Raw genomic sequence first — 24843 nt, 5'->3', positions numbered from 1 at the left:
TGACAATCAATACATGAAGTCAACTGTCCTGTCTTTCGTAAACGCAGGGTTAAAGAAATTTTGTCGATAACAACTTTTCCACAAGGAAAAGTTGCCGATAATTTCGAATTGTTGTTGTTTTATCAGTCGAATATGTACAGTACTTAAACATGTACAGTACATTTATACTTTTCTTTTGTGTTAGCACAGACACAAATCTCGAAATTGTACCATTTAGCTCACCCATATCTATTACAAAATCATCTAATACGGACAATAAAAACAAATTCGAATTTCTTCTTATTCAATATTGCGATTTTATTTTTATCTTAATATTTTTAATAGTAATAAACTGCTTGTTTTTTCATGATTTTAAAATTTTTTGATAAATTTTAAAATATCTTAATGCTTAAGAGAGATAGTTTTTGTTTGCTTTTAAGATCATTTTTATGAAATATTTTTATCTAGTTTTATAGATAGAATATTTTCTCATCAAATAGATTTCAAAACAATTTAACGAGAAAAGTCCATAAAACTGATGCAGCCAAAATGAAAAAAGAAAACGAAACAGAGGTAGTCACATGAAATATTCTTAAATTAGAGGCTTCATTTAACAAAACTTGATTTATATGCGATTATTTCATTCAGAATGTATCAGAAAATAAAAAACCGATGCCGAATAAAGTTTAAAGAATTATGAGTCAATGTTTCGTTATAGTTCAAGCGGTCATTTCGTGTGGGAAAAACAGTTATAGACCCCTAAACTAGAAAGTATCTGATAGTTTTAGAACTTGTTAAAGTTTAGAACTCATTTTTGAGAATTTGAAACCAAAATAGATGTTTTCTTTGTTATAACGAGATCACCGAAAAAGTTTTTTTGTTTTACAAAATATAGATAACTTTAGTGACAACAAAAGCAGGTTTATAAAGGTTAACATATGCACATAGAAAGCAAAGGTTTTTAATTCTTATTTTTTTTTTTTGGCAAATTTTCTTAAAAATTATAGTTTTGTTCGCTAAACATTTGACATTTAATATAAATATTCATTTGCGGAACAATTTTCTGGTATTTCATATTTTCTAAATTATTTTTTATAAATTATAAATTAATAGGATTTAAAACTAAAGTGATATAAACAAAAATTATATCACTCAAAAGTAGATGGAATAGCATCCAAATTATGTTTGTTTTTAAGTAGATTGCATTGTTGTTGTTGTTTAGTCATAGATTTATACTAAATATTTTAAGCTTTATTTGTTGTTTACTTAAAATTTAGTGTTGTTGTCAAAGCTAAAACGCTAAAAATTAGGTACCATCTACATATGTATTGAATTATGTCTTCAAAACATTCTTTAAAATGTTTCGAGTTTCCTTATATTTTTGTTGTTGTTGGTGTATACATAGAAGAGTATTGTAAATAACCTCTTTATTTTTTATTTGAATAGAATTGCACTTTTTCCTTTGCTTATTATTTCCGTTTTTTGATATTTTTTGTTTGTTGAGTATTTTTGTTTTGTTTTTATTTTTGGCAAAGCACACATACATAAGTATATTTTTTAAATATATTTTCTTTAAAAAAATAATAAATTGTTTAACTAAAATGTGCGCGTAAAAAGTTAATAAATTAAATTGCAGAATATTGCAGCAGTTTTTTTTTGTTGTTTTTGTTATTGGCATGTCATGTCATTTTTGGTGGTGTTTTTAGTGAAAGAGGTGCTGTTATTTTTTAAAATTTAATTTTAGAAAATAGTTTACTTATAATTTATATGTATATTAGTTAACTGTACATGATTATTAATTTTTGAAACATAAGACCTCCTAGCTTATAATACCAAATGATTGATTACATTTTTTTTACATCATTCACCTCATTTGCTATTATAAACCGGAGGCCAATTGTCCATCCTCTTGTCTTCAATAAATTTCAACTATCGGCTGCTATAGAATTGATTTATGCCCAAAACATGTTTCTCTTCGTGATATTTTTGTAGGATATGTGTTATAACCGAGTTTGTGTCATTGTCATCGCCCCACACTCTTATTGATTGTTCATTTTCCAGTATTGCTAAAAAGGCTATGGCGGAAGATTTTGTCTTATTTTCCAATCACTAGAGACCATTTCCTGTTTAAACTTACCCAATAAAATGTCAGGATTACTTAAGCTTAGTTGAACTTGTGGCAATTGTAATATTGTTTTCAATATTGGCGAGTCTTGAGCTAAACCCTCCCGTAATTCCACCAAACTACCAGTACGATTTCCACACAGCCATTCACAGGCTGCCGCTTTATTGTTACAGGTTTTCTTGAGAGCCTATAAAATGGAATGGAACGCTCGAGTTTAAATTTAGAATATTCCAAAACGGCCAATCGTCTTTTGCTTACCTCAATAACATCGCTTTCCTGAAACCCCATTTCCACCAAGGTTTGAACAGCATCGGGTGTTGGCGGTATATCCCTATAGCTGTATATCCGCACTATTTCCAATAAAGCAGCAATATTCTCTACGGTATTCTAAAAGGAGAGAAAGTGAGGAAAAAATTAATATAAAAATATTTCATAGGTAGAAAAATCATTTGGTCTTCAATGGGGAAACATTCGTTTCTTCTTAAGAAAAACTTCGAGACGTCTAATAGAAGAGATCAGGATCTTCTGGCCATCATGAAAAAGGCTTCTGAAGATTGAAATTTGGAAACACATTCGAGCATTCTATTCGAAGACCTTCGAACCTCTTATATGAACACTTCAAGCCTTCCATACAAATACCATCGAGTCATTTAGACGAAAACCTTCGAGTCTCCTATACGTCTTCCAGTAGACCTTTTGGGCTTTTGGTATATTATACAAAGATCTTCGAGTCTTCTGTACGAAAAACGTCGAGTCTTCTGTATGAAAACCGTAGAGTCTTCTGTACAAAAATCGTCGAGTCTTCTGTAGGAAGACCTTCGATTCTTCCATACAAAGATCTTTGAGTCTTCAATACGAAGGCCTTCTTATAGAGAAGTTGTATGGACAAGTTGCTACCGACAACTTATCCTTAAGCGGGGTACACACGATCACTTTTGACTGTCGATTTTTTTAGAAATATCGATAAATGTCAAACTGTCCAGCAACCACAAAATATTTTGTGGTTGCCTGATGACTGACAAAAATGAACGGCCACGCTGGCAAGCAACCGATTATTTGAGCAAAACTGACAGTCAAAACTGATCGTGTGTACCCCGCTTTATGGAAATGTTATCGACAACTTTTCTTATCGACAACAGTTTCGTATCAAAAATCTATTATCGACAACATATTCTTATGGAAAAGTTGTTATCGCCAACATTTCCTTATAAACGACATTTCCTTATGAAAAAGTTATTATCGGGAACATTTCCTTATGGAAAAGTTGTTATCCAGAACGTTTCCTTATGAAAAAATTATAATCGACAACTTTTCCTTATCGACATTTCCTAATGAAAAAGATGTTATCGACAACTTTTCTTAATGGAAAGTTTTTTTTCGACAACTATTCCTTATGGAAAAGTTGTTATCGCCATTTCCTTAGAAAAAAGTTGTTATCGACAACATTTCTTTATGGAAAAATTGTTATCAACATTTCCTTATGAAAAAAGTTATCGACATTTTCTTATGGAAAAGTCGATATCGAGGACATTTTGTTATGGAAAAGTTGTTATCGAGAACGTTTCCTTATGGAAAAGTTGTTATTGAGAGCAATTCCTTATGAAAAAATTATAATCGAAAACTTTTCCTTATAGTAAAGTGATAATCGACAACTTTTCCTTATCGACAACAAAAGTTCTTATCGCCACTTCCTTAGGAAAAAGTTGTTATCGACATTTCCTTATGGAAAAATTGTTATCAACAACTTTTCTTATGAAAATGTCGATATCGACATTTCATATGGAAATATCGTTATCGACAATATATTTTTATGGAAAAGTTATTATCGACAACATTTCCTCCTCTAAAGGATTTTTTCGCGGTAGGTCAAAATGTGCTCAAATCTTCACGAAGACCTACATTAAGAAGTTGTTCAAGTATTCCATAAGAAGGCTTTACAATTTTCTATATCAAGGCTTCAAATCTTCTAATAGGATGACCTTATACAACCCTTTTTCCGAAAACCTCTCATATGTTTCTGAAAAGGTCTTTTGGTGGTACTCACATCACTTGACAATATGCCCGATGGTGATGCCATTGAATTTGTTCTTGGTATACCCATAACAACCTCTTCAATTGACGTTTCTTGACTTTGACGCTGTATTAGCCATTCCAAGGCTGCAGAATAGACATTATTGTGTAGCTTCAATGCATATTCGGCCTTCTCCTTTTTAAAACCCATATCCACAAGGCACTGTGTTGTATCGTTCTGATAGTTTCGTTTGTTGATGAGTTTTTGTTTGAGAACGGCTATTAAACGTTTGGCATAAGGGCCGGAACCAATAATCACAGCAGAGGCTTGGGCCAAAGATATTAAAACTTTACGGACATCAAAGTGTAGCTGAAAGAAACCACAAACTATTAGAAATGTATTTAAACAAACTACTGCGCCTACTCACATTTGATTGCTGGAAAATTTCATTAATATCCACCAGTGGAACATCAGCCGAACGTATTTGTAAATTTTTTGTTGCCATTTCAATATCTTTGTCGGACGGTGAACGTGTTTCTCTGGTTTGATTAACCAATTGTTGTAGGTTGCTGCGTTTGGCCACCAGAGCTAATGTATCATTGTTACCAATCCCCAGTTGTTCTAGGGTTTGACTTTCATTCAACTCAAATCCCTGATAGTCGGCTTTTAATAAACGAAATTTTGGCGCCAATGATTTAGGTTCAGTCGCATAGAGGGTCATATTGGCTAACAAATCATCGGATAATTCCAATATAATTTCATTTTTCAGTTCTAATAAACGCCGGTGACAATCGGTTTGAAATATCATTACCCTTGCCGAGGGACATATGACACGAACCTTAATGCGTTCCCGCGGAGATGAGACGATCCTTGTAAAACTACTTTCGGTATTAACTAAGGTATTTGTGATGGACGATGATGCTGCCGATGAACGGCGGGAACTTTTTCTAAAATAAGAAACAAAAAAAAAACAAGAGGATATATTTTATGGGTTGTTAATTTAGAAGAAATTGCTGATTTACTTGACAAAAAGACTGCGTAATTTGTGCATTCTATGTACTTGGAAATTTTGTGAAAATGATCGAAATATGAAACTCTTTTTGAGTTTCTAAACATTACTTACTTAGCTAACTTGACTGGGGACGAATGTAAGGAGCGGGTTGCATGATGACATTGTTGTTGTTGTCTTGTGGGCGTTGGTGAGTTGTGCTGATTCCTTGGTGAGCTACTGCTACTTTGTTGACTACTGTGACCTGGAGAATTTGCATCTGCATTCTCGTCTAGATCTTCCTCATCATCATCCTCCTTGCAATTCAGCCTATGAAATCTTGGTCTGTCTCGTATCTCACTACTTTCATCATCATCATCCTCTTTGTGTATACCGCCACTACTCCCAGCTCCACTGCCCTGGCCCTGTGATCTCTTGGAACGTGCCAACCACTTTGCACGTCTTTCTGCAAATTTTTCCTTTACCCAAGGAATCATCTTCATACAGGACTATTTAACAACTTGGCACTAAACTCTAAAGCATTTTACATTTTTGTTGTTTGGGCGCCTCTCCTCTCTCGAAATTTATTGTGGGAAAACGTTCAATTATCACTATATTTCCATATATTCCCATTAAACATGAATTTTCGCATTGTATCCTTTTCTTATTAGAGATATTTATGTCCTTTTTAGCTGAAACTTTTGTAAACATGCAATTATTAGAGCTGGCAAACTATCGATATTGCCAACATTAGATATTTTCGATATTTCAATTAAAAAATTCGATAGCTATCGATTTAAAAATTAGTAGACTCTTGCAGTACTGGAACAGACCAACTATTAATATGGAAATAGATGCTCTGTTCCGGAACCTGCAAGAAGCTACTACTTTTTACTGCGTTAACCTTTCTTTCTTTATGTTATCGGAAAAAATAGTAAAAATTTTTAAAAAAAAAATAAGATATCGATAGTGCCATCGATGTTTTGCCAGCTCTAGCAATTATCCTTTTCCAGTTGTCGCTGATTCCGTCTCACTTCTCTCTCTCTCTCTCTCTTTTGTTGTAGATTCTCTCTTTCACACGGAAATGATAGCGGCATCGGCATGTGTGCCATTCACGCAGAATTAATATGATCATGTAGTTGGCAACGCGAGGTACTCGTTCAAGCCCATGGTACAATTACTTAGGTAGAAACATCGGCGAATTGCTACAACAAGCAACTCTTTTTGTAATGTAAACTGTCAAAATTTTCGCCAAATGATCTCTTGTTGTCTCTTTTTATCGCTTGTGTTTGTCTATAAAGTGTAGACATGCTATCTCTTACTTACCGAATCATATGGTTTTTTGTTGTGTTTTTTCATAGCGAATTCCTAGTTTTTTGACGTTTTAGATTCGATCAGCTGGGCTGAGGCATCTACCTAAGTAATTGTACCATGTTCAAGCCAAAGACATAGAACTGTAAAGATTGTAAGTCCGTGTTTATACAGGGAAAGTTGATGAGAAAGAAAATTGAGTTTATGGCGAGTGAGTAGAGGGGAATAAGAGGGGGTACACACACACCTCTGAACTGGCAAATTCTGTTTTGTTTCGGTTTTCTTCGTATACAACCTGAAGTTGGCTGCAGATTTGTTTTTGCACTTTCTTTCACTTTATTTTCTCTGTCGAGAAACAAACAACAGCTAAGACAATTGAAAAAATCCTTTTGGAGGAAAACCTATTTTTTTAAGCAAAAACAATTCGAAATAAGTCGAAATATCAAAATTAAAATGCAATTTAAGGGTTGCTTTAATAATTAATTGTTTATCACTCACGTCCATTTTTACTTTTCATTACAATTTTGCCTTGGCTTTGTTTTTGAACGGCGCAATGAGAAAATGAGTGTGAAGAACAATAAGAAAAATTATAAAATTGACACAAACATGATTTCCGTGTCTAAACAACAAGGAAATTTTAAAAGAAATTGACAAGAAAAATTTTCTTTCCATTTTGAATGTCTAAACACGGTCTAAAGATTGGACATAGTGCATAATGCAGTTCAATTTTACTATTAAACCATAGAGGGGTTTGTGTATAACAGACAACTAACAGAACACGACGGCAACAAAAACAAGTATAACATACCCAGCAAAAAAGTTTGGAAGTAGTGCAATGCAGAGTTATGATTTCAATACATCCTTCGATGCAGTCCACACGGAGTTATGAAAATGCACTGCCCTCGATACATTTTGGAAGCAATCGCTTAAAGATCCCTAGCCAAGCAAGCCAATTTGTTGATCCCTACAGTCGCAGTCTTTTTTCTGAACACAAAAAAGAGTGTTAAAATTCTAAGAACTTGTTTTATAAAATATAAAGAAATAGAAACTAAAGTTATGAACATTGCTGTAATTCACGAGATGCAAATTATTATTGAAGTGGAGTTGGAGTTTTTTTGGAAATCTGAACTGAATTAGGAAGAAAAATGAAAAACCATTTGGATGATGAAGCAATATCAATTTCGATGTCATAAAAAGCAGAGAAGAGGAAGTAAACTTAGTTACGATCAAATTTATTGGATAGTTTTTATAATATGTGATAATGTAATAAAGTTAATATTCTTGTTTTACACGAGTAAGCAATGTATTTTATTTATTTTGGGATATTTGCAATGGCTTGCATTTTATAACATCTTTAGACTGCATTTAAATTCAATCCAAAACACTACATCAAAGGCTGTGATTTGGATCGAAAATGGAGTGCATCCTAGATGTGTGCCGTGGAAGCAAAATGGAGTGCATCCTAGCTGCGCGCTCTCTTGTAAAATTCATAGGTGAATTCATAGAAAAAAGATGTACTCCAGCGGCAATTGTTCTGGTGATTTAACTGCATCCGCGGATGCAAACTTTTTGCTGGGAAAGGACATAAATATCTAATAAGAAAAGGATACAATGCGAAAATTCATTTTTAATAATATATGGAAATATAGTGATAATTGAACGTTTTCCCACAATAAATTTCGAGAGAGGAGAGGCGCCCAAAGAACAAAAATGTAAAATGCTTTAGAGTTTAGTGCCAAGTTGTTAAATAGTCCTGAATGAAGATGATTCCTTGGGTAAAGGAAAAATTTGCAGAAAGACGTGCAAAGTGGTTGGCACGTTCCAAGAGATCACAGGGCCAGGGCAGTGGAGCTGGGAGTAGTGGCGGTATACACAAAGAGGATGATGATGATGAAAGTAGTGAGATACGAGACAGACCAAGATTTCATAGGCTGAATTGCAAGGAGGATGATGATGAGGAAGATCTAGACGAGAATGCAGATGCAAATTCTCCAGGTCACAGTAGTCAACAGAGTAGCAGTAGCTCACCAAGGAATCAACACAACTCACCAACGCCAAGAATGAAAGAGAAAAGGGCAACATAGTTCGAAATTGCCTCGGCCTTCTTTATTCTATTATTTATTTTATGTCAGAAATGAAGCAGGAAAGCAAGGTAATCAGGCGAGGCAGCTTTTATGTACCCAGGCCTGTAAAGGCCTGCGTACATAAGCTACTTTGCCTGATTGCCTTGCTTACCTGCTTCATTTCTGACGTAATAAAAATAATAGAATAAAGACGAAATTTCGAACTGGGTTGCCATCAGTTGGAAATTAGGTCGACCTTCTTTGTTCTTTTATTTTTTTATTGAAGCAGCAAAGCAAGGCAATCAGGCAAAGCAGCTTATGTACGCAGGCCTTAAGACCTTGCCACATAAGAGGATTTCTGGCTTAGTTCATTAAGTTGTATGTTCTTCCGGCTTTAAGTCAAAAGTCAAAACATACGAAAATCGTGTTTCAGCGCACATTCAAACGCGTAGAAATGCGGCAACTCTACGCGGCTGAATGTGTGCTAAAACACGATTTTCGTATGTTTTGACTTTTGACTTAAAGCCGGAAGAACATGCAACTTATACCCCGGTTACACTTAACCGGATTAACCCAGTGGGTTTAGGTTTCAAATTTCATTTCCATAGCGCAAACGTCAAGTAAATCTTTATGAAGTGGGTTAACCCGGCGAGGCCTTTACATCGAGTTCCCCTCTTCAGCAATTTTGTGACGGCAGGCAGTTTTTTGTATGAATAATTATTCTATTTCACTTCACAAATATCAAATATCTAATCCAATAGAATTGTTTTGTTTACAAAATAGGTTCAATTCGATTATTCATTGAAGGGGCGTCTGATCTAGTTCACTTAAACGACCAATGAACTAACGATTGCAAATCTAGGTCAGCAACTCATTCACGTTGCATAAAGTGACGCCGTCGTTTGTGGTAGGTGATGCCCATGTTGCAATGTGAATGTGAAACACCAAAACAGCTGATTTTCAGACTAGTTGTAATAATGCATTAGTGTGAACAAAATTTTGACGTTTGGTATGATGTTTGACAAATTATTGTTATTAATGTAACACCTTCTTATTCCACCATGATGATGCATTTGCAACTACAATAAAATGTTTTGGGCAAAAGTAAGGATAATTTCTCCTTAATAAAATTTTGATGTCATAAGCTCAGCGTACGGTGGGCTAACCTTTTTTTGTTGGAACCGGCCTATGAATATAGGAGGTTTTATATTTATAAGGATGACAGTGAAATAAATTTAATGAAAGTATTCACTCCTGGATCGTGTTCTATACAAGAGTCCTTTTATTAAATTACTGTTGTGGATAACTCGATCTAAAAACCTCTATACAATTTCTTGTAAGTTTCAGTGTGTGACATAAGGCTATGAATAAACAGATCAAGAGATCTATATAGTTTATTCTAAATGAATGATTTTGTCGAGATAAAGAAAAGCCGTTTCATGTAGAACACATGATATTTTTGATATTTTTCATGTTCAACATAGTATTTAAATCCATTCGACTTATTTTAACAAAACTGATTACATCAGAGTTTTATTGCCAGGTCCATGACTTATTACATACATAAATTCTTTCCAAGGGATTTTTAAAGTTATATCCAAGTTAATTTGCATTTGTGAATTGAGTACAAATTCCTTTCAAATTAACTAGAATTTGCAACTCTACACTCCGATTGGAAAATAAATTAGTTCCATCTAGTTACCATTCACAATAGGAGATTGTCAAAGATGTAATATGGTAAATAACAGAGTTGCCACTTCACTAATGTCAAACACATAAAGTGCTTGTACCACACTATGGAGTTGATTGCAGATTTTACGTCTTTCTTTCTATTTGAGTCCACACGTGTGATAAGCTGATTTTCAAGACTAACAAGTTGAATTTATTAATAAGAACTCATTTTCATAGAAGTCAATTATTTCTATCAAGTTATGTCAATTAATTTAAAGCAGCAGTATAGCTATTTGTAGCTGACAAGGATAAGCATTAGCAAATTAATAAATTTACAAAAAGGAGGTGAGTCTCTCTGAATATCAAAGAATGTAGTAAAGTTAATACATAAAATGTGGAATTAAATGTGAAAATTATGAAAGATGATATTTCTCTCGTGAAATTTTTCTAAAAGCTGAACTAAATTTCAATCAAGAAATAGTCGCAAATTCTTGGATACAGTTGACTCCAAAAATTCTATATGTGATAAACATATTCCAAATAGAAAAGTGATTCTGCTTGTGAATTAAATATCACTCTAGAGAAAAATTATCTATAATTCTATTCCAAAAACATAAGTGACCGTACATCTCTTTCACAATCCAATAGAAATAAAAAGGATTTTCGTGCAAGTACGATTTAAATGATTATATTGCCTATGAATGGGATTATGTGGATAGAATTGTAGAAAAACGTGCTCGAATCACATATGTGTAATGTTGAACAGACAACATCTCCATACTCATAAAACACGTATTCATTATTATTAAAATATTAATCAATTGATTAATTGTATTTTATCACATAATTCTACATAATTCCAAATTCCATGTAAACGAGTTATTTTCTTCAATATGAACCGACTAACCTTGGCATAATTATTTAAAGGGACAAATTCTAATAAGCGCTGAACGCCATCTTCATAAGCGGCGCAACAACTACATATACTATACATGTACAGTACCATTACACCTGCACAGTACCAAGGAGAATTGAAGGTTGCCATCCACAAATAATAGGGCATGGTGAAAAAGTACAGTAGAGTCTGGCTAAAAACTACCAGTCTGGTGAGATAAAAAAATGTGAAATGTAGAGAATTTGTCTCGTCCTTTTTTTGTTTGTTTGTAGTTTTATTACATTACCAAATATTCTAGCTTTAAAATCAAACTAGAAATACCAATAATAAAACCTTATCACAAAAAAAAAAAAAACAGAATTTTGCTAAATATTTGTTTTCAAGAAAACATTATAAAAGTATTAATTCACATTCGTTGAATTACTATCTGACAAAATTGTAACCTAAAAAAAAAAGTTGAATAATTTGATAATTAAAACAATAGCATAATCTGTCAAGCTTTGTATACCAACAAAAAAATTAATTTCCTGAAATTTATATTCCCATAAAAAAATTATCATTACTTAATATCGATAAGGAAACAATAAGACAATTTTTATAAAAAAAAAATTAAATATTATAATTATTGATTTAAACAATTTCAAATCTAAATAACTGCATATATACATATTTAAAGTCTATACAAAGTGTAAAAATTTTATATATAATTATAAAAAGAAAATTATCATAAATACCGCTCATAAGAAAATCTTTATAGATCTAATCTGGCCAGTATTACTATTAATGGATCTTTATATCTATATATGAATATATATGTATAAAACAATAATACATAAAAAGAAACTGATATACAAAATGCCAAGTTGGCACAGTCAATTTAAAAAAAAAATACTGATATGCAAAAAAATACATATATATTTATATATACATATACAAATATATAAATTGTGAAACCTATATAACAACACATTAGGGAATTCTGAAATTAAATTTAAAAATTAAAATTTAATCAAACATCCATTTGATGTATGTATAATAATTACTTTTATTTAAACCTCTAAAATTTATAATAAAGTATTAATGTTAAATTGTGAAGTAAAAATGGTAATGTGTTAAATTTTTGTCAAAGGCTGAAATGTAGAGGTCGACAAAACATGATTGATATTGGGACATTTTTATATAAAACAACAGGCTACCAAAAATGTCATGGATGACTGAACAAGTCATATGGGGTGGGCAGCCACAGAAGCATGACTCCAAAGCTTCGACAAAACGAGATTTTGAATGTTGATTTTAATTTAAAATGAATATAAAAAAAATGATTACTTAAACAGAAAGAATCACCGTTGAAATCTAAAATTTTCCTTTAAATACAGTGGTACAATATTTAAATGTGCGACCTCCAGCGGAAAAGAACCTCCCCACCCGGCGAGCTAAGCCGCAGCTGACACCCTCAGTACCACATCCGCTAAACCACATCAGAGGTTTGTCACATTTTTGGCGCCCAACATGCAAGCATTTTTAAATTTAGAGTCAATATCCCAATGCCCGATAAGAGATTGATCTTTATAATAGATGTCCCGGAAGGTATTACTTACATATACCATACCTGCGTCGCAACTATTTATCAAGATTTTTCAAATACCAGGTAACCAATCATTTTCAAAATTGCATTGTGTCCGAATCAAAATCATTATAAAAAGGCTATATAGCTAGTTATAAATTAGTTTTGAATTTGTGTCATAGTGTAAATTGAATTTGAAAGGTCTTATCTCAACATTTTTGCTTTAGTTTTGGTTCTTTTTGGTTAAAAATTATAAAAAAAAAAACATCTACAAATTGCAACATCAAGTTTTTTAATTAAAATCAATTTGATTTTATATGTTTTATTTTTTAAAACAGAAACAAAAGTCTATTATACAATCATATAAAAATCTTAAAATATTGTTCTAATATATATTAGAAATAAATCATTTATTAGATTTTTTCAAATTTAAGATTGTATTCAAATCTCGTTTATATCTATCTGTTTTAGCTCGAACCGATACAGAAAATTCAGCCAAATATATGTATAATACTTCGTCTATCTGTAAAGAAAAACAAAATAACCAAATTATATATTAGTAAATGTGTATAATTTATATGTGTAGTTACTAACATTTATATACAAAAATATCAACATTTTCTTTAAATTTTATTAAATAATATATATACTTAATCCAAATTATCTCTTTATTGCCATTTTTTTTCTACCAATTGGGATTTTTTCTATTACAAAGTTCGAAAAATACTGATATAATTTACCATGCCTAGAAGAAAGGGAACTCCAGCTAGTAGACAATCTAACAGGATAGCTTCTAGAAATAATCCTCTCGACAATCCTACCTCTTTTTCTGATATACCGACATTTATTGTCACCGATACACAAGCCAATACATCATCTGCTTCGACAGCGACTAATACTTCAGGAGCTAACCAGACGGCAATACAAAACAACGTCACTCCTTTGATGAGCGTACCTGTTCCAAGACCACAAAATACGTCATCACCCGAGGCCAACAACATGACCACTCCGGAATATAGCAGTCTAACAGCCCAAGAAATACGGCGAGCATTTGCAGAAATGCCAAGGCAATATCAAGGACCTTCTCTACCTACAGTACAGGAAAATGTCGACCATAATGCTCAGGTCAACACAAATGGGTTAAGTCTACGAGAATATGTGAACGCTTCTGTTGGTGCAGCACAAGCCAACATTATGAGAACTATTACTGAAAATTTAGCTGTAATGATACCTGCGGCTATACGAGAATCCCTAAATTCCCAACAAAATTCCTCTTATTCGAATTTTAATAGAAGCGACATGTATATGAGTCACTTCCAACAACAAATTCCAACTGCTCAACAATCGAACACACAACAACAACATAATTCAACCATTCATCCACAGTCCCAACAACAGCAATGGTATAATATTCCTCATCAACAACAACCGCCTACAATTCCATATAACTACACTGGACTACAACATAATATTGCTCCAAATCCCCCAATAGGATACAAACCGATGACACCACTACATCTACAAAAATGGGGTCTAAAATTCGATGGATGTTCAAAATCAGTCAGTGTGGAGGATTTTGTATTCAGAGCAGAAGCACTCCGACAAGACTACAACTGTCCTTGGGACATATTTATAAAAGGATTCCACCATCTTCTAAGTGGAAAAGCGCACGATTGGGTTTGGGATTTCCGTCAACAGAATCCTCACTGTGAGTGGAATAATTTCAAGTACCACTTTATCAAAAAATTTCGCAATTTTGAAAGTGACTTTGAGATCCAGCGAAAAATAATGGATAGACGACAACTGCCTAACGAAAATGCTGACACATTCATTACAGAAATCGTTAGATTGAAGAATCAGATGCGATTCCCAATACCTGAATATGAAATTGTACGTCTTATAAAGGACAATCTGAAGGACGGATTGATGCAGCTTATATACCCTAAAAACATCGAAACAGTGGATAATCTGATTGAGGAATGCAAGCGAGCGGAAAGAAATCTATCAAAAAGAAGTTCCTATAAGACCCAACAACAATATCAACCGTTCAAGCGAGTGAGTGAGTTGGATGAGTACGCCAGTAACTTCGACTCACAAACATACGATGTTGAAGCGTTACAACCAAACACACAATCCCGACAATTAGTTTGCTGGAATTGCAAACAAGGTGGCCATACTTTTGTTGAGTGTCCAGTGGAAGAAAGGAAAGTATTTTGCTTCAAATGTGGGTTCGATGGTGTTACCTCTCCTAAATGCCCTAGATGTTCGGGAAACAACACTCGGAACATGATGAAAACTGGGCCAACATGTTCAAAGGAGAATTCAGCCCAGTAAAGAACAAAATTGTCGAAAATATACAAAACTTAAACACTTTTCCTGTATATAAAACTAAAACAAATACCAATCCAAATAAAATCATTCTTCAAAAACAATGCAATTCTATAAACCCAAAATTAACATATGAAGAAAGGCTTAAAAGGTATAACGAAAAACGAGAGGAAATCTTCAAGGATTTCGTACCTGTTTTAAGTAAAAAGGTAGTGAATGCTCGAAAGGGTTATGCTAGAAGAAAACAGGAACGTAGGGAAATAGCTTCAGCATGTATAGATACAAATTTTGATATAAGACCATATATGAATGTGATGTTGAATGGTATAGAATTTAGAGGATTGATGGACAGTGGGGCCTCGATAAGTTGTCTCGGGAAAGATTGTCTTGAAAATGTGAGGAGAATAAACGCAGAAATAATGAATTATAAATCGACCATAAGAACTGCTGATGGCAAAAATCAACTCATAATTGGCAAAGTTAGGCTGAAAGTAGAATGTGGGAAGTCAAAACAAGAGGTAACTTTCTATCTGGTTCCCAATTTGAAGCAACAGCTGATATTGGGATACGATTTCTGGCAAAAGTTAGGTATCTCTATATGTATGAAAAATATGACTATTAATGAAATTTCTTTACCAAATGAGACCAATGTTCAAGTGCATGAGTTATCACGTGAACAAGAGATCAGACTTGAGAACGTTAAACTGTTTTTTCGATGCTACACAAAATATGGCTTAGGTAGGACAAACGTAGAGACACATAGCATAGATATTGGAAAAGCACCCCCTAAAAAAATGCGATATTTTCCTGTGAGCCCTGCAGTACAATCTCTAATGTATGCAGAACTCGATAGGATGTTGAAGTTAGATGTAATTGAAATCGCTGAAAACGCTGATTGGAATAATCGAGTAACATTGGTTATCAAACCAAATAAAAACCGATTATGTCTAGATGCTAGGGAGTTAAATAAAGTCACAAGGAAGGATGCTTATCCTCTCCCTAACATCGATGGCCTACTAGCACGTTTAGGAGACACCCACTACATCTCAGCCATTGACCTTAAAGACGCTTTCTGGCAAATTCCATTAGAGGAATCCAGCCGTCCGTTGACAGCATTTACAGTCCAAGGGAGGCCACATTATCAGTTTAAAGTGATGCCCTTTGGACTGTGTAATGCTGCTCAACGGATGTGCCGCCTAATGGATAAGGTCATCCCGTCAGAATTGCGAGATCGTATTTTTGTCTACCTAGACGATTTGCTTGTAGTGTCACCTAACTTCGATATACACATGCAAATGTTGCAATTAGTAGGAGAAAGATTGACAGCAGCAGGCCTCACAATAAACATGCAAAAATCTAAATTTTGTTATAAAGAACTTAAATATCTCGGCTACATTGTGGGAGGGGGAAAATTAAAGCCAGACTTAGGCAAAATTGAGGCTATAATGAACATCAAGCCACCTAAAAATGCCAAAGATGTCAGGAAATTCCTCGGTACAGTTGGATGGTACCGTAGGTTTATCCACGAGTATTCCACTCTGACAGCACCTCTCACTGACACGTTAAAAAAGTCACCTAAATTCGTTCTGACTCCAGAAGCTTTAAATTCATTTGAAGAACTAAAAAGGCGACTTGTTTCAAGTCCAGTTCTCACAAGCCCTGATTTCAGAAGGCCATTTTTTATTCAGTGTGATGCCTCAAATGTTGGTATAGGGGCCGTACTCTTTCAAAAAGATGATGAGGATGGCGAACATCCAATCGAGTATTTTTCAAAAAAATTGAATTCAGCCCAGCGCAACTACTCAACAACTGAGAAAGAATGCCTGGCAGTTATTTTAGCCATTGAGCGATTTCGACAATATGTCGAACTAATGGAATTTACAGTGATAACAGATCACTCTAGCTTACAATGGCTAATGCGTCAAAATGACCTAAACGGTAGATTAGCTAGGTGGAGTTTGAAACTCCAAGGTTTCAAATTTCACATTGAACACCGAAAAGGTACAAAAAACGTTGTTCCCGATATGTTGTCGCGGTTGGATATGGATGAAATATCCATATCCAATAGTCTCATTGACTTCAATTCGGAAGAATTTAAAAATGAAAAATATCTCTCACTGATCGACACAATCGAACAAAATCAAAACCAGCTACCCGATTTGAAGGTTTGCGATGGTATCGTGTACAAGCGTGTTAAATTTAATAGAGACGAAACAGAAAATGAGTGTGATTGCTGGAAAATATGGTTACCAGAAAAGTTGACCAATGAAATTATAAAAAGATCACATGAAGACAATACGTCTCATGGAGGTACAGCAAAAACACTATATAATGTTAGGGAATATTTCTACTGGCCGTCAATGACCATCCAAATTAAGGAATTCGTTAACAATTGCACATTGTGCAAAGAAATAAAACATCCAAAACAAATCCTTAGACCACCCATGGGCACAGAGGTCATTACTCAAAGGCCGTTCCAGAAAATATATATTGATTTCCTGGGGCCATACCCTCGCACTAAGTCTGGAAAATCTTTCATTTTTATTGTCCTTGACCACAAAACTAAATTTGTCCTGCTAAAGGCAATGGCTAAGGCAACAGTAAATTCGGTGAATAAGTTTCTCATGGAAGAAATATTTCACAAGTTTGGTGTGCCGGAAGTTGTCCACTCTGACAATGGCAAACAATTTACCTCGGAGGTTTTTCAAAACATGCTAAAAATGTTTGGAATCAAACATATGAAAACTGCTTTTCATTCACCACAGGCAAATGCCAGCGAAAGGGTGAACCAAACAATATTATGTGGTATTCGCAGTTACCTACAAACTGACCAGACACGTTGGGATGAAAATCTTTCAAAAATTGAGTGTTCCTTGCGTACCACTGTACATTCATCTACAGGTACCACACCCTATTTCGCTTTAATGGGATATAATATGATAACCCATGCAGATGCCTATGGTATATTGAGAAAGTTAGGAGCACTAGAGGATGGTGAAATGGTTGTACTACCGAAATCAGCACAAATGCAGGTGGTACATAAAAAAATAAGTGACCAGATTCACCAAGCTTATGAACGAAATGAGAGAAATTACAACAAAAGAAGTCGATTTGTTTCATATGTGCCTGGCCAGGAAGTATTTCGAAAAAATTTTGTTCAAAGCAACTTCGCTAAAGGCATAAATGCCAAACTTTGCAAGCCATGGTTGAAATGTCGTATTAGGAAGAAAATTGGTAATAATCAATACGAGATTGAAAACCTAAAAGGACAGTTAATAGGGATAATACATGCGCAGCATTTAAAACAATAACTAATATTCGTTTGAAAAATACAACATTTAGGTTTCGCTACAAATTCTTGTTCTATAAAGGTGTCCTTTTTATACTTTAAAAAAAAAAAAAAAACCAAATGACAAGCTAGCTGTATACCTTAACACTATTTTGTACTATAATTACTTAATGCTATTACTAAACAACGATAATGTCAGCCATATTCACATCCAGATATCAGCTAAGCAGCCACATCCACACTGTTCAGTCCATTTCATTTTCATCCATACGCATATATAGTAAATGAATGCTAGAACGTGTGTAAAAACGTGCAGAAATACCTTTAAAAAAAAATAAGTTTATTATTGGGAGTATTTATAGATATACCAAAATTAACTTATCTGAGTAATGTAGTTTGCCAGAGTAATCGATTCGCTATTCTATCATTTTCGATTTAGTTACAATCGATTTCCACAAGAAGTTTGGCGTAAAGCTAAACATCCATAAATTGCAGATATAATGTGAACTATTTTTCTCTCTAATTGAGAGCAATAATTCTGCACAGGAATAGTAACATCTCCACTATTTACAAAAGCAAAAATTTTCTTAATGCGACTTCTCGTAATAAAGATGATGTTTAGATAGTCAACACACACTTGTACACCATTTGCAAAACTATACTTGAATCCCATACAAGTATATCAATACTTATGCTCAGGAATGGTACCTGCAATAAGAAATAGAATGTTAATAAAAACATTAAACAAAAAAAAAAAAAATACCTGAAAATAAAACAAACGTTAGTAAAAATAAATAAATTATATCAGAAATGTCATAAGATACTTATCTGTTATAATCAATTTGCTTCGCTCAAAAATACATATACCATATGGCCAGGTACTGACACTTTCATGACAGCATCACACTGAGATTCCAACATGCAACATAAGCAAAACAGCACACTCGTATGCACATGTAGAAACCATTATAGTTCCTTCAAATGTATAAGTCTTCAGCGCACCCAAAAGAAGAACAACAATATATATATTTGTTGTATGTCAGACCTCAGATATGCCATAAAGTCGCAATCGAAATAATTACCAAATCGTCTACTTAGGCTCTTCATCACACAGACGATGATTAACAATGGTTGGTTTGAGTATTGTCTTATGTTGGTGGATTAGCTTTGGTTTTATCGTCATATTGATAAGAACATCATGTTGCATATACAGGATTTCCGAATCTGTAAAAAAAATCAGGCACATATTAATTCTACATATTATTATTCTAAAAGAACTTAACACTACTTGCCTACAACGATACACAGGTTGTTATCGGTTTCATACAGCACATTTTCCACAGCTTGACTACATATTCCATATACCATTGTTCTATGGTGGTAATACTTTCTTTATAGCCACACTAAACAACACTAGAGTTGTACAGATCGGAATTGCGAATCTGTAAAAAGGTCAGACATATGTTAACTCATTATACAATAAGAAATAAACTCCTCTTACCCAGAACACAACAGATTCGTCCACAAACACAGCTGGTGATTACCTTAAATGGTAATATTTACAAGCACAACAAGGCCACATTCCATATTAATCGATTTCACTTTCTAATTGTTTACCTTTTTTTTACCAAACCAACCAATATCTATTTACTATAATTTCGTCGGACATCCATCCAACCCTAAAAGAAAACAAAAACTTTCAAATCAGGAGCATGCAAAAATTGCAAACAAAATTACCTACCACTTAGAAGGGCTTGTCTTGATGAAATGTTAACAGCATACACAGCCAAGAAAACCACTTTTCAACAGACGGCAACATACAGTGCTTCCTTGGGATATGTTTCTTATATCATGTTGTTGGAAATGAAGTTGTTTAATTATTATATAGTGTAACCACATTTCAAGAAAATATTTTATGTACATGGACGGACGGCCGGCACAGCAATAGATAAGAAACACGTACACACACGGGAAAGTCCAAAGGAAATGTTGCAAATTGTTTTCTTTATTCCCAATTTTTTTCTCGCCACAGGCTTTGAGAAAAAAACTGGCTTTGTGACGGCAGGCAGTTTTTTGTATGAATAATTATTCTATTTCACTTCACAAATATCAAATATCTAATCCAATAGAATTGTTTTGTTTACAAAATAGGTTCAATTCGATTATTCATTGAAGGGGCGTCTGATCTAGTTCACTTAAACGACCAATGAACTAACGATTGCAAATCTAGGTCAGCAACTCATTCACGTTGCATAAAGTGACGCCGTCGTTTGTGGTAGGTGATGCCCATGTTGCAATGTGAATGTGAAACACCAAAACAGCTGATTTTCAGACTAGTTGTAATAATGCATTAGTGTGAACAAAATTTTGACGTTTGGTATGATGTTTGACAAATTATTGTTATTAATGTAACACCTTCTTATTCCACCATGATGATGCATTTGCAACTACAATAAAATGTTTTGGGCAAAAGTAAGGATAATTTCTCCTTAATAAAATTTTGATGTCATAAGCTCAGCGTACGGTGGGCTAACCTTTTTTTGTTGGAACCGGCCTATGAATATAGGAGGTTTTATATTTATAAGGATGACAGTGAAATAAATTTAATGAAAGTATTCACTCCTGGATCGTGTTCTATACAAGAGTCCTTTTATTAAATTACTGTTGTGGATAACTCGATCTAAAAACCTCTATACAATTTCTTGTAAGTTTCAGTGTGTGACATAAGGCTATGAATAAACAGATCAAGAGATCTATATAGTTTATTCTAAATGAATGATTTTGTCGAGATAAAGAAAAGCCGTTTCATGTAGAACACATGATATTTTTGATATTTTTCATGTTCAACATAGTATTTAAATCCATTCGACTTATTTTAACAAAACTGATTACATCAGAGTTTTATTGCCAGGTCCATGACTTATTACATACATAAATTCTTTCCAAGGGATTTTTAAAGTTATATCCAAGTTAATTTGCATTTGTGAATTGAGTACAAATTCCTTTCAAATTAACTAGAATTTGCAACTCTACACTCCGATTGGAAAATAAATTAGTTCCATCTAGTTACCATTCACAATAGGAGATTGTCAAAGATGTAATATGGTAAATAACAGAGTTGCCACTTCACTAATGTCAAACACATAAAGTGCTTGTACCACACTATGGAGTTGATTGCAGATTTTACGTCTTTCTTTCTATTTGAGTCCACACGTGTGATAAGCTGATTTTCAAGACTAACAAGTTGAATTTATTAATAAGAACTCATTTTCATAGAAGTCAATTATTTCTATCAAGTTATGTCAATTAATTTAAAGCAGCAGTATAGCTATTTGTAGCTGACAAGGATAAGCATTAGCAAATTAATAAATTTACAAAAAGGAGGTGAGTCTCTCTGAATATCAAAGAATGTAGTAAAGTTAATACATAAAATGTGGAATTAAATGTGAAAATTATGAAAGATGATATTTCTCTCGTGAAATTTTTCTAAAAGCTGAACTAAATTTCAATCAAGAAATAGTCGCAAATTCTTGGATACAGTTGACTCCAAAAATTCTATATGTGATAAACATATTCCAAATAGAAAAGTGATTCTGCTTGTGAATTAAATATCACTCTAGAGAAAAATTATCTATAATTCTATTCCAAAAACATAAGTGACCGTACATCTCTTTCACAATCCAATAGAAATAAAAAGGATTTTCGTGCAAGTACGATTTAAATGATTATATTGCCTATGAATGGGATTATGTGGATAGAATTGTAGAAAAACGTGCTCGAATCACATATGTGTAATGTTGAACAGACAACATCTCCATACTCATAAAACACGTATTCATTATTATTAAAATATTAATCAATTGATTAATTGTATTTTATCACATAATTCTACATAATTCCAAATTCCATGTAAACGAGTTATTTTCTTCAATATGAACCGACTAACCTTGGCATAATTATTTAAAGGGACAAATTCTAATAAGCGCTGAACGCCATCTTCATAAGCGGCGCAACAACTACATATACTATACATGTACAGTACCATTACACCTGCACAGTACCAAGGAGAATTGAAGGTTGCCATCCACAAATAATAGGGCATGGTGAAAAAGTACAGTAGAGTCTGGCTAAAAACTACCAGTCTGGTGAGATAAAAAAATGTGAAATGTAGAGAATTTGTCTCGTCCTTTTTTTGTTTGTTTGTAGTTTTATTACATTACCAAATATTCTAGCTTTAAAATCAAACTAGAAATACCAATAATAAAACCTTATCACAAAAAAAAAAAAACAGAATTTTGCTAAATATTTGTTTTCAAGAAAACATTATAAAAGTATTAATTCACATTCGTTGAATTACTATCTGACAAAATTGTAACCTAAAAAAAAAAGTTGAATAATTTGATAATTAAAACAATAGCATAATCTGTCAAGCTTTGTATACCAACAAAAAAATTAATTTCCTGAAATTTATATTCCCATAAAAAAATTATCATTACTTAATATCGATAAGGAAACAATAAGACAATTTTTATAAAAAAAAAATTAAATATTATAATTATTGATTTAAACAATTTCAAATCTAAATAACTGCATATATACATATTTAAAGTCTATACAAAGTGTAAAAATTTTATATATAATTATAAAAAGAAAATTATCATAAATACCGCTCATAAGAAAATCTTTATAGATCTAATCTGGCCAGTATTACTATTAATGGATCTTTATATCTATATATGAATATATATGTATAAAACAATAATACATAAAAAGAAACTGATATACAAAATGCCAAGTTGGCACAGTCAATTTAAAAAAAAAATACTGATATGCAAAAAAATACATATATATTTATATATACATATACAAATATATAAATTGTGAAACCTATATAACAACACATTAGGGAATTCTGAAATTAAATTTAAAAATTAAAATTTAATCAAACATCCATTTGATGTATGTATAATAATTACTTTTATTTAAACCTCTAAAATTTATAATAAAGTATTAATGTTAAATTGTGAAGTAAAAATGGTAATGTGTTAAATTTTTGTCAAAGGCTGAAATGTAGAGGTCGACAAAACATGATTGATATTGGGACATTTTTATATAAAACAACAGGCTACCAAAAATGTCATGGATGACTGAACAAGTCATATGGGGTGGGCAGCCACAGAAGCATGACTCCAAAGCTTCGACAAAACGAGATTTTGAATGTTGATTTTAATTTAAAATGAATATAAAAAAAATGATTACTTAAACAGAAAGAATCACCGTTGAAATCTAAAATTTTCCTTTAAATACAGTGGTACAATATTTAAATGTGCGACCTCCAGCGGAAAAGAACCTCCCCACCCGGCGAGCTAAGCCGCAGCTGACACCCTCAGTACCACATCCGCTAAACCACATCAGAGGTTTGTCACAATTTCATAAAATTACTTTAGTAGGTTCAAATCTACATTAGGCAAGTTTCCTTGCGGCAAGTGATGGAGAGAGAGTTGAGGCATATGATAACCCTTTGCCTCTCATCACCCTCACTCACCGACAAACTGACAATTGCCGCAAGGAAAATTGCCTAATGTAGATATGGATTTAAGGCCTGGGCACATAAGGGGTAGTTTACACTATATGTAAATGTCATATGACATGAACTTTTCCATCGTTATATATTCGCTAATATGTGCAATATTGGAGATTTTCCTTACGCAATTTACTCTGTGCGTCCACACCAGCAATAATGTAAGCTGTGTTCCAGAACTAAAAAGTTTTTATTTTTACGACTTTTACACATTTTACTCGAAAAAGCGTTCCCGTACACAAAAAAGTTGTAAAATGTTCACTTCTCTTTAAACAAAAATGGCGCTGAATGACGCTCTCTTTAAAAACTTTTTACACGACAAATTTGGGCGAGTAAAAAAATAGTAACATGGTTGCCGGCGTCTGATTGGCTGATACGCCGACTTTGACATTTGTTCCAGTTCTTTTGACGTATTTTCCATTTTTCCGTTCCCGAACTATTTTAGAAAACTTGTGTGTAAGAACAAATTTTTTGCAGTTCTCTCTTTTACGAGTTTTACCATTAAAAAGTACGGGAACGAAGCTGTAATAAAACTACGTCTCCACATTGCCTCCGTTGGTAGATATGGAATGATTTTATTTTGTGTCATATGACATTTACATATAGTGTAAACTACCCCTAAGCTGCCTTGCCTTGCTTTTCTGCTTCATTTCTGACATAATAAAAATAAAAGAATAAAGAAGGCCGAGCAAATTTCGAACTGGGTTGCCCTTTTCTTTTTTATTCTTTTATCAGAAGCAAGGTAAGCAGGCAAGGCAGTTAAGGCCTGCGTACATAAGCTGCCTTGCCTGATTGCCTTGCATGGTACAATAATACAGGTAGCATTATCATGCCAGCTGATGGTAACATAATGTGTCAACTGCATTGAATTGATGTCAAATTTTGACACCTTATGTTACCAACAATTGCCTATGCGGCTACCTGTGTATTTGTACCATGTTGCCTTGCTTTCCTGCTTCATTTCTGACATAATAAAAATAAAAGAATAAAGAAGGCCGAGCAAATTTCGAACTGGGTTGCCCTTTTCTTTTTTATTCT

General features: G+C 33.3%; 1 protein-coding gene across 3 annotated transcripts; it reads right to left on the bottom strand.

The window, feature by feature from the left end:
* Positions 1–272: 272 nt before the first annotated feature.
* Positions 273–6163, bottom strand: Kpc2 (Kip1 ubiquitination-promoting complex subunit 2). 3 transcript variants are annotated; one of them, XM_073990772.1, is made up of 7 exons: positions 6008–6163; positions 5239–5801; positions 4543–5062; positions 4149–4484; positions 2363–2491; positions 2117–2291; positions 273–2054 (listed from the first exon to the last, which is right to left on the bottom strand). In XM_073990772.1, the coding sequence occupies exons 2-7, from the start codon at positions 5604–5606 to the stop codon at positions 1909–1911; spliced, it is 1674 nt and encodes a 557-aa protein (XP_073846873.1). In that variant the 5' UTR covers positions 5607–5801; positions 6008–6163; the 3' UTR covers positions 273–1908. The 3 variants fall into 3 exon arrangements, with proteins under 3 accessions (XP_073846873.1, XP_073846872.1, XP_073846874.1); XM_073990771.1 differs by lacking the exon at positions 6008–6163 and having other exon boundaries at positions 5239–5849; XM_073990773.1 differs by lacking the exons at positions 5239–5801; positions 6008–6163 and adding an exon at positions 5138–5220 and having other exon boundaries at positions 1358–2054.
* Between the last annotated feature and the right edge of the window lie 18680 nt (positions 6164–24843).

Source organism: Musca autumnalis, unplaced genomic scaffold (genome assembly GCF_047663935.1).
Source record: "Musca autumnalis isolate F117 unplaced genomic scaffold, ASM4766393v1 scaffold_5, whole genome shotgun sequence".
Classification (NCBI taxonomy): domain Eukaryota; kingdom Metazoa; phylum Arthropoda; class Insecta; order Diptera; family Muscidae; genus Musca; species Musca autumnalis.
The sequence above is the reverse complement of the archived record's forward strand: the minus strand, read 5'-3'. Positions and strand labels throughout refer to the sequence as shown.

Bases quoted from the DNA above. Each gene is read 5' to 3' on its own strand.
- Kpc2 (XM_073990772.1), bottom strand. From the start codon at position 5,606: ATGAAGATGATTCCTTGGGTAAAGGAAAAATTTGCAGAAAGACGTGCA. The intron at 2,492-4,148 runs GTGAGTACCACC...CTCTCCTTTTAG, and splicing joins CGGGCATATTGTCAAGTGAT to AATACCGTAGAGAATATTGC. The intron at 2,055-2,116 runs GTAAGTTTAAAC...CTTCCGCCATAG, and splicing joins TAATCCTGACATTTTATTGG to CCTTTTTAGCAATACTGGAA.